Source organism: Talpa europaea (genome assembly GCF_964194135.1).
Source record: "Talpa europaea genome assembly, chromosome: 6".
Lineage (NCBI taxonomy): Eukaryota > Metazoa > Chordata > Mammalia > Eulipotyphla > Talpidae > Talpa > Talpa europaea.
The window spans coordinates 56,691,540-56,701,846 of record NC_140072.1 but is presented as its reverse complement, the minus strand read 5'-3'; the positions used below and the strand labels follow the sequence as shown (position 1 = coordinate 56,701,846).

At 49.1% G+C, this 10,307-nt stretch overlaps 1 protein-coding gene across 1 annotated transcript; it reads left to right on the top strand.

Moving 5' to 3' along the window:
• Nucleotides 1-177: 177 nt before the first annotated feature.
• Nucleotides 178-9,912, top strand: NAGK (N-acetylglucosamine kinase). Its single transcript, XM_084235059.1, has 10 exons — nucleotides 178-215; nucleotides 1,956-2,040; nucleotides 2,200-2,298; nucleotides 3,058-3,199; nucleotides 3,979-4,089; nucleotides 5,069-5,181; nucleotides 6,106-6,193; nucleotides 7,132-7,229; nucleotides 8,850-8,928; nucleotides 9,591-9,912. Exons 1-10 carry the CDS (start codon nucleotides 187-189, stop codon nucleotides 9,779-9,781), a joined length of 1,035 nt encoding a protein of 344 aa, XP_084091185.1. The 5' UTR covers nucleotides 178-186; the 3' UTR covers nucleotides 9,782-9,912.
• The last annotated feature ends 395 nt before the right edge of the window (nucleotides 9,913-10,307 follow it).

The following is a 10,307-nucleotide window of genomic DNA, read 5'->3' as shown; positions in this document are numbered from 1 at the left end:
TGCCCCGCCCCGCAGCTGCCCCGCCCCGCAGCTGCCCCGCCCCGCGCACGCGCACTGGCACCGGAGGCGGCTGGCCGTCCCGGGCGTTCATGTGATGCGGGGCGTCGCCGAGCGTTTGGGAGCTGGGGAAGCGAGCACCAGCGGAGGCTGGCAAACGGCGGCGGCCGCAGCGGCGGGAGCAGCAGCATGGCTGCCCTGTACGGAGGTGTAGAGGGGTGAGTGCGGCTCGGTGGGCGGAGTCTGGGAGGACCGGGCAAAAGGAAAGCTGTGGCCGGCTGGGCAGGCCGTTGGCTTCCCGCCTCAGGGCCCGGCGAGTCGGGCAGCCGCGGGGCGTGTGCGGGCGCGGGTTGCCCTTGCGTGCGGACGTGTGCCTTGCAGGGGCTCTGCGCGTGCCTCGCCACACCCCGGGGGTGGGGGGGGTGGTTCACGGTGGACCCACACGTTTCGCCCACGAATGATCCACTCCACTGTCTCCAGCTTGAGAAGCTCCTTTCCCCCATTCCGGACCCGGGAGAGAGTTTTGCAGAACAGGTGTCAGATGTGAAGTTGAGGGAGGAGGGATAGGGAGCAGGAATGTGGCGAATGCCTGGACAAAGATGTTTGCTGAGGGTGTCTGGGAGCTGGAGCAGCTGAGAGAGCCGGTGAGCGGGCCTGTGCTGATGCCTGAAACCCCTCCATTTCGTAGGCACTTAGGGCTTCTCACCTATATTGAATCTTCCTGTTATTCTTGCATCTTTTCCTGTTCAGAAGCTTGACTTCTGGTCTTTGCGTAATAGCTCTTCTGCTTGAAATGACTGTGGATAAGACCTTTGCTCAGTAAGACCTCACTGACCACCTGAGTAGAGTTAGAAGAGAGATGGTGATTGCTGAATCCCTTGGCAGGCACAGTGTTATGTAAATCAGGGCGTGCCAAATCAGAGCATAATAGTAGGTGGCTATTGTCTCTGTCTGGGCACTTAATTTTAAATCTAAGATTGGAGTCACGTTTATGGCAGCTGCATCTCACTGCTGACTCATAGACCCCAAAGTCTTCTTAGGCACATGAATTGTTCTCCCCCCCCGCCCAAATCAATCCTCTTACCTATTGCACTTTAAAAAAATAACAAAGTTCTGAAGTTTGCATTCATCCCTTTTACATTATTGTAAGCTTTGACCCATTTTTCCACTCCTTGCGCCACCAGGGAGGCTCCCAATTAAGAGATTCTTATGGATATTGAATCTGCCACTTCATGTATTCACTACCTCTTTAAAATTTATGTCATCTTTGAGTTTGATGGGCAAGTCTTTTGTGTCCTCATCTGGTATTAAAGTACCTATCAATAAAGAAACATACATCACACTGCCACAGATCTCCCTCCAAGCTACTATTTCACCTAGTAATAAAGCATTGACCATTAAGTTGCCTAAGTAGATAAAAACTCTCCCCACCATGTAGTCATTGTTTCTTACAAGGGTGTCTTGAAGACGTTGGCAAATGGAGCTGGATATTGAGAAGAGCCTTTAACTATTGTAAGAGAAGCAGAAATGTGCCATTCTCTTTAGTTACATTTGTGGAGTGTTTCCTGTGCCTGTCCCTCGTGCTAGGTATGAGGATAGGTAAGCGATTCTTGACCCAGTGGTTGACTTGAAGGTTGACTTGAAGAGGGGCAGGAAGGAAAACAGCTAAACACACTCTTAATACAGATGGATATCTAATAGCTACAGGAGCTTAACCAATGGAGCTGTAAGAGTGGGTTACACATAAGTTTCAAGGACTAGAAGACACATAAGTAGAGCATTGCAAGATAAGCAGGACACCCCCAAAGGGAGCTAAGCACAGCAAATACCATAGCCCAGAGTTGGGTTTGGGAATGGTGGTTGGTTGTGCCAGAGCTGCCATTGACAAGGACTTCAGGAGCTTAGCCCTATCTGCTGATTTTTCTGAGCAAAACTGAGTGCCCCCTTGTGTTCTGTAGGGGAGGCACACGGTCCAAGGTCCTTTTACTCTCAGAGGATGGGCAGATCGTGGCAGAAGCAGATGGACTCAGCACAAATCACTGGGTAAATTCACAGACCGCACTTGAGGGGACCAGTGAGCTTGGTTGGGGGTTCATTTTCTGTATCTTCCTGAGGGTGGTGGTTTTGAGCTCATATGGTAACCTAGGGGCAACAAAGGTCCTACGAATCTTTGTAACTTCTCTTTCCCTTGATTGGGGCCAGCTGATTGGAACAGAGAAGTGTGTGGAGAGGATCAATGAGATGGTGAACAGGGCCAAACGGAAAGCAGGGGTGGATCTTCTGGTACCTCTCCGAAGCCTGGTGAGTCTGGGGTAGATCTGGGAATTGAGTCACAGCAACACTCAGTGAGTTTGAACTAGATGAGTGTGATGACTACAGAGGGAAAAGTGTTGAGGGTTGTCTGTTCTAGAAGCTCAGGTGATCTCATCCATTCTTATGGCTTCATTTGTCACAAACCACAGGATTGGAAGAGTGCAGAGCTTTGGATAGCCACTAAGACTTTGCTTTGAATTCCAACTGTCTCTCAACATCTCTGTGACCCTAAGCCTCAGTTTGCTTCTCTCAGCCTCATTTTCCTCATTTAGAAATTAGAGAAAATGACAGCATACATCCCAAAGAGGTGAGCATCCCAAAGCTTGACCCATAGGCACTCACTGAATATTAGATACTGTTCCCAGCTCAGACTCAAGGCTGCTATAGCCTCTGCTGCTCCCGGGACATCCTCAGTGAGGGGTTCTGCAGGCGCTGCCAGACCACTTACCTCTGCGCCTTGCCTCCACTTGCTCTTGTGCCTGCTTTTTCTGTTAATGGCGCTACTTTCCTCCCAAGCTCCAAACCTGGCAGTATTGAATCCCTTCTGTCCATTCCCAGCCCAGCTTCTTCTTGTGGCCATAACCTTGGTGGGGGGGTTGTCATCATGTGGGGTGGAAGGAGGATGGACTGGAGAAGTAGGGCATGCCTAGATGTAGAGAGCAGGAAGAAGACATCAGCAGGGAAGGGGGTTGAGAAAGGAGCTGGGTCTGGTGCCCTGCTTACTTGCTCACTTCCCGCGTGGCCTAGGGCCTATCCCTGAGCGGTGGGGAGCAGGAGGATGCGGTGAGGATCCTGTTGGAGGAGCTGAGGGGCCGATTTCCCTTCCTGAGTGAAAACTACTTTATCACCACCGATGCCGCCGGCTCCATCGCCACAGCTACGCCGGATGGTGAGGAGGTGGAGGGAGGGCTGAGGTTGAGATCTCTTTCTCCTGGGGAAGCCCCTTAAATGTAGCTGCCAGAATTTGTCTTCCAAATAGAAATGTTTGTCTTGGAAGACAGCCTGCATCACATCCACTCTCCCTCTTTTCATTTGCTTAATTCCCTACCTGAGCAGGGACAGAAAGGGGGGCAGGAAGGATATTTTGTAAGGTTCCCTTTCAGAAGAGAGAGCCCTTGGGGCAGTGCCGTGGTGAGGAATGCTGGTGGGAAAGTAATATTTCCTGAGAAGAAAGTGGATGGGGCTCTGCCATAATGTAAGTAGCTATTAGTATCATAGGGTTGACATTTGAATCTCAGCTCCTATTTTGTCAGCTGTACCATCTTGGAGAAGTTGTAGAACTCTTTCATTGCCTCATCTACAAAATGGGGGTAATTGTATGCAGTAGGTAGTTTAGGGTAATGAATGAATGACCCTCTGTGAACAGGTTCTCTTTTCCTGGCACACGGTAGGTACTCAGCAAAGCACATAGTCACTTGGAGGCTAACTGAGCAAGGAGACAGACTTGTGTTCCTCTTTGTGCCCCCAGGGAAGGGCTCTGTGTGAGTGGAGTTTTAAGACCCAAGCCTTCCACTTCAGGCAGGAGGCTAGCTGGACTCAGTTTTCTCTCCAACACTGGGTGGTGATCCCTTTGCCTGGGACTGGCTGCTGTTCTGTCTTTTCTCACTTGGAGCTGTTTGCATGGGACAGGGCCTTGGCCACACTGAGCCTCCCATGCCCTCTCCCCAGGTGGGATCGTGCTCATCTCTGGGACAGGCTCCAACTGCAGACTCATCAACCCCGATGGCTCTGAGAGTGGCTGCGGCGGCTGGGGCCACATGATAGGGGACGAGGGCTCAGGTGAGACTGGGCCTGTCTCAGTGTCCTGCACCCTTCCCTTCCTGCAGCTTCCCATCTTCCTCTCCCTGGCTCTCCCACCTACACTTGGAAATAGCTCTGGAAATAGCTCCTGAAGATGTTCTAAGTACAAGATGATAACTGAGAGATCAGAGATGCAAGTGCTGCATTAACGCTGACCTTGCTCTTTGGTGGTGATTTGTACCCAGGATTCAGGTTAATACCTCAGCATAATAGCTGTTGCTGACCTGTATTGACTTTTGAAGTCCTTGGGGAGGAGTTGACACTAGAACTTTACAATCATAGATACCCAGAGATGCCACACCATCTGCTGGTGGGAAAGGGTGTAGAAGATCCTACCTCCATCAACTCTTTATTTTTTCTTTTTTAAAGATTTATTTATTTATGCATATAAGAACTGGGGTGTAGGCCAGAAGTGTGGGGAGTGAGAGGATTCACCAGAGACAGAGTGGGGAGCAGAACAGGTGGACTGCCTGAAATACACTTCTGAGGGGAGCAGCGGGGAGACAGGAGAGGTCTGCTGCGCCACATGGCTCAGCTCCCTGGCCTGCAGGGGATTGAACTAATGCTGCAGTGGCTGGTGATAGCTTCATAGTGCTGTCTTTAACCCCTGCGCCACCAGGGAGGCCCTCCATCAACTCTTTAGAGATAGCTGGGGTACATTTTCATAGGGATCTTTGGGGCCCAGTTCATGGCAGTGACTTCAGTGGTTTGTGACAAGTGACTGACCTTGTCTTATTTTCAGATAGGAGTTGACATGACATAGACTTACCTGGTCTGTCTTCTCCCTCAGTTGTCCCTGAGCTGGCTTGATTAACTACAGCTTAATTAGAAGACTTCATGCTAGGAATTGGGACACTAATTTACTGTACTACCCAAGCACATCACTACCTCGGTCTAGATCTGGGTTCCTTCCCTGTGAACCAGGGAAATCCCCCCTTATGCTTATCCTTTTCTGCAGCTTACTGGATTGCACACCAAGCAGTGAAAATAGTGTTTGATTCCATCGACAACCTAGAGGCGGCTCCTCATGACATTGGCTGTGTCAAACAGGCCATGTTTGACTATTTCCAGGTACTTTCTCTGCCCCTGTCAACACGTACACCTGGATAGAACAATGGGAGACTGCTCAGGGATTGATGGTTAAAGAAACTCTGGCCTGGGCCAAGGTGAAGAATAGGGAGGGACCAAGAGAGAAAGCACTTGGCTAAAGCAGTTGCTATAGGAAGTGGAGTTAGGCTAGCTGGACTCAGCACTGATAACCCACTTTCTCTTCCATCCCATAGTTCCTTGTGTAAAGTCCTTACCCAAACTTAATGAGAGAGGAACATGCTTCATGCTTTGCTGGAGGTGCTTGTGTTTTGAACCAGCCCTCTTCCATTTTATTGGGCTGTGGGGAAAGTCATGACACATTTTTGCAGAAGATACATAGAAAAAGTATATCGTGACTTTTCTGACAACCTGATAGTAATGCATTTTGGAGAATCATTGGTTCCTCAGGACCTTCAGAAGTATTACAAGTGTGCAAGTTTTTGTTGGGGTAGAAGAAAGAACTCTATGGTCAAGTTTGGGAGAAACTGATTTCTTGGTTCCAGAATTCTCAGGGCCTTTAATTTGGTAATATGCATTGTGTCTGTGAGGGAGAGTTGCAATGTGCAATAATAGTCCTTGGGTTCTTTTAGCTAAAGAAATCTTTTCAAGAGCACCTCAAAAAACTGCAAAAGAAACCTTGGTGAGCACATATCTGCATTCATGCTAGTCTGTAAGGAACAATGGTGTCCACGTTGGGGAAAACAAAGAACTTCTCTCAAATTAGAAATCTCAAATCCTGCCTTCTTAAAAACTGCTTACAAGCTTAAAAAAAGCAAACATTATTACAGTTTTTCAAGCAGTAGAGGGACACCAGGAAGGCCAACTTAGGTGAGCAAAGTGGCTCACTTTGCTCTGATGACTACCTTTGCTCTGATGACTACTTTTTCCCCTTTCTCTGTCTCTTAGGTGCCAGATCGGTTAGGAATCCTCTCTTACCTGTACAGGGATTTTGATAAAAGCAGGTTTGCTGGATTTTGCCAGAAAATTGCAGAAGGTACTGGAGGTGGGGCAGGGTTTTCTCTGACTTTGTTCCCAGAGGTCTCCCTAATTGGTGGGTGGGAACTGGAAGCCAATTTCCCTTTGGCCAAGTGACCTCAGTTCTCCCTTACTGTGGACCTTGGGACCTGCAGGCATTGGGGTGGAGGCAGAAGGAAATGTGGGTGGTATTGCTGTTCATTTTATATTACCTATGTTTCTTTTCTTATTGACTGTCATGGCTTGTGTAGGCCGTATGTCAGTTTCTGAGAAATTTATGAAGCAGCCGTCCTTCGGGAAAATCAATTTTGTTTTTTTTAAACAGTGATACTTAGGGGATCACAGAACAGTTAGGCACATTTGGTTGGTGTCAGGAGAAACAACCATAGGGATGGCTTGTTTGCACATTGTTTTTCCCCACTATGTGGTCTCTACTCCCTTAATCTGGATTGTTGCAGCCTCGGCATTCTAGGATCCTCTTACAGCCTGCTAGACTGAGCCCTTTGAGAGCAGAGCCAGGAAGGGACTGACCAATAACAGACTGCTAGAGGTTGGGCCCTGACAGGTGCCAGCTAGTTGTTCAAGTAGGGTCCTGGGTCCCAAGAGCTGAAAGACCCAGTGACTCAAAGTAAGCTCGGATATAAAGCAGGTGCCAGTGTATTTCTCGGGGTAGCCCTTCTCAAGTGCTTAGAATGCTCCACCTCCATATAGGACCACTCTCTTAGGGTAGAAGTACCTGGTGGTGCTGGGAAATTAAGGATGGAGACACAGTATTGAAGGCTGGGTTGCCCACATACTGTGAGTGGGTATCCACTCCTGAGTCAGACCTCTGTCAGCCGTAGGTACTCCTGCTGTTGCTGAGATATACGTGTATGCACACATGCATGCACAGTGAATAACTGAGGCCTGGATGCTTGCTGGGTATTCACCAGTGCCCTTCCATCCTCCCTATTGCAGCTGCTCAGCAGGGAGATCCCCTTTCCCGGTACATCTTCAGGAAGGCGGGCGAGATGTTGGGCAGACACATTGTGGCAGTGTTGCCAGAGATTGACCCGGTAAGTTGAGATCTGGCCCTTTCCATTAGGGATGAGACTGTCCCATCAAACTGCAAATTGGGTACTGTTTTAATTAATTAATTTATTTATACAAGCAATGGGTACAGTCAGAAGTGTGGGAGGGTGAGTGAATTCACCAGAGTCAGAGTGGAGAGCAGAGCAGGCAGAAGGACCAAAATATACTGCTGAGGGGAGCAGTGGGCGTGGCAGGAGAGGTCTGTGTGCCATGTGGGACCCTCACGGGGCTTGAACCGGCACTGCAGAGGCTGCGGGCAGCTTCGCAGCCCAGTGCTCAACCACTGTGCCACCAGGGGAGGCCCTGGGTACTGTTTTAAATGAACTTAGGGTATGAGCCAACATTCTGTAGCAAGTATACCACACAGTGGTCTTTGACCCAGGGCCTTCTGCGAATTGATTAGCAAATGAATTTGTTATGTTATGTATGCTATTTTTTAAAAATATTTATTTATTTATGTATACAAGAGCTGGGGCACAGGCCAGAGGTCTGGGAAGTGGGAGGATTCACCAGAGACAGAGTGGGGAACAGAACAGGCAGACTAACTGAAATACACTGCTGAGGGGAGCAGCGGGCAAGACAGAAAAGGTCTGCTTTGCCATGTGGGTTGCTCCCCGGCAGGCCCGGAATCAAACTCCTGCTGCAGAGGCTTTGGATTGCTTCATAGTGCGGTGCTTAACCCCTTGCGCCACCAGGGAGGCCCTGTTATGTATGTTATTTATTTAAACTTGGTTCAGTATGGTGCAAGTCCCCTTTCTTTTACTCATGTTTCTGTTCATTTCCCTCCTTTCTTTTCTCTGTATGGCTGCTTAATTAACCCTTTTTCTTTCCCATTTCTCCTTTGCCTTTATGAATCTCCTTAATTTCTTTTTTTTTTTTTTTTAAAGATTTATTTATTTAGGCATACAAGAGCTGGGGTACAGGCCAGAGGTGTGGGGGGTGAGAGGATTCACCAGAGTGGGGACCAGAACAGGCAGATTGACCAAAGTACACTGCTGAGAGGAGCAGCGGGCAAGTCAGTAGAGGTCTGCTGCACCATGTGGGTTGCTCCCTGGCCGGCTGGGGGATCGAACCTGTGCTGCAGTGGCTGCGGATAGCTTCATAGGTTACATCTTAACCCGTGTCACCAGGGAGGCCCTCCTTCCTTTTATTCTTGAGTTCACCTTCTGGTTGGTTCTTGGCTAGGGCAGGAGGAACTGGCATAGGTTGGGCTGGCCTTAAGAAACTATCTGCTGGGTCTCCCCGGTGGCGCAGCGGTTGAGTGCTGGGTTGCGAAGCTGCCCGCAGCCTCTGCAGCGCCAGTTCAATCCCCAGCAGCTCCCACATGGCGCGCAGACCTCTCCTGCCGCCTGCTGCTCCCCTCAGCTGTGTACTTCGCTCCTTCTGCCTGCTCTGCTCCCCACTCTGGCTCTGGTGAATTCTCTCACCCTCCCACGCTTCTGACTGTACCCAGTGCTTGTATAAATAAATAAATAAATAAATAAATCTTTAAAAAAAAAAAAGAAACTATCTGCTTATCGCTTCTCGGCCTTTTGGCTAAGATCAAGTGCTTAGTGTGGGAGAGACTTATTTATCTCCAATATACATTTCTGCTTTCTACCCAGGTCTTGTTCCAAGGGGTGACTGGCCTCCCTATACTGTGTGTGGGCTCTGTATGGAAGAGCTGGGAGTTGCTAAAGGAAGGTGAGTGTGGGTTAGGGGAGAGGTGGAGATAGGCAAGGGAAAAAGACAACGGATGGGATGACCCCAATAACTGCCTGCCCCAGGGAGAACTTGGGAACTGGGCCCTGAGGTCACACATGGCTCTGGCCAAGGCTCTTAAAACTTTGCTTCACCAGGTGTCCTTTAACAGTGTCCCATATAGCTTCCTTGAACTCTTGGGAAATGTCCTTTTCCAAAGGATTTATTAAATAGCACCACTTTTTAAAAATTAAAGACTAACTTAAAATCGGAGCTTCTGGCCACATATGGTGATAGTGCTAGTCAGCACAATCCTGTGCAGAAGGAAAGAAATGTGTTGTCATTCCCCTTGCAGCCTCGTTTCAGGCAGCTGTGTGATTTCCATTTGACTTTCTGAAGTAGCTCAAGGACCCCCATTGCTACTTGCAGCTCCTGATATCGGGTGCTCAGGGGCTGCTGGCTCTAGCACCCTACAGCTGTTACTCAGCTCAGGTACCTGGGCAGTAGGTTGGGGATTTGGAGTGTGACCCCTGCTAGAACTTCCACAGCAATGCCTCAGGGCCTGGCCTCGTCCTCCCTCCCTCTTTGTCCCACCTTCACCCTGATCTCAACAGCAGGCTACTGGATCCCTCTCATATCTCTCCTTTGTGTTTTTTTTCCTCCAGGTTTTCTTTTGGCACTGACCCAGGGAAGAGAGATCCAGGCTCAAAACTCCTTCTCTAGCTTCACTCTGATGAAGCTGTGCCACTCCTCCGCCTTGGGTGGGGCCAGCCTAGGTGCCAAGCACATTGGGCACCTCCTGCCCATGGACTACAGTGTCAATGCCATTGCCTTCTACTCTTATACCTTCTCCTAGGAGGCTGGCCATGGCTCTGCCCCATCCAAGGCCAGTGGACATTGGTTGCTGGGAGGAGGTGTTTTATGTCCCCCTTACCTTGGTTTTTTTTTTTTCTTTTTTTTTTTTTTAAAGAAAACCACAGAGAAAAAAAATAAATGCACTTTACTCACTCCCCAGTTGGATTGTGTTATCAAGCACACTTGCACCCTTAGTGTACCTGCCAGCAGGTATACCAGAGGGCAGAGGGCTCAGGAATGGTCTTAGCCCAAGGTGCTTGGCCTGTGGTCTAGTATGCTCACCATGGACTTGGGCAAATAATTGACCTGTGTGCACCCCCCAGAATAGCATAATTACATGCTGTGCAGCTGCTAGTTAACCTGTGACTGATTTTCTCCTGTCAAAGCGGATCATGATCCCTACTCCACCATTCTCAGTGGAACTAAGTGTAAAAAGTAACTGGGAGTAGCTTTAGATATACTGCACTGTCTACTGATTGTCCCAGTAGGATTTAGAGGACAGGTACAATTCTAATCTAGAAGTTTTA

Excerpts from the sequence above, each read along its gene's own strand:
- NAGK (XM_084235059.1), top strand. The coding sequence starts at position 187 with ATGGCTGCCCTGTACGGAGGTGTAGAGGG. Across the intron at positions 7,230-8,849 it reads TGTTGCCAGAGATTGACCCG|GTCTTGTTCCAAGGGGTGAC; the intron begins GTAAGTTGAGAT and ends CTTTCTACCCAG. Across the intron at positions 8,929-9,590 it reads CTGGGAGTTGCTAAAGGAAG|GTTTTCTTTTGGCACTGACC; the intron begins GTGAGTGTGGGT and ends TTTTTCCTCCAG.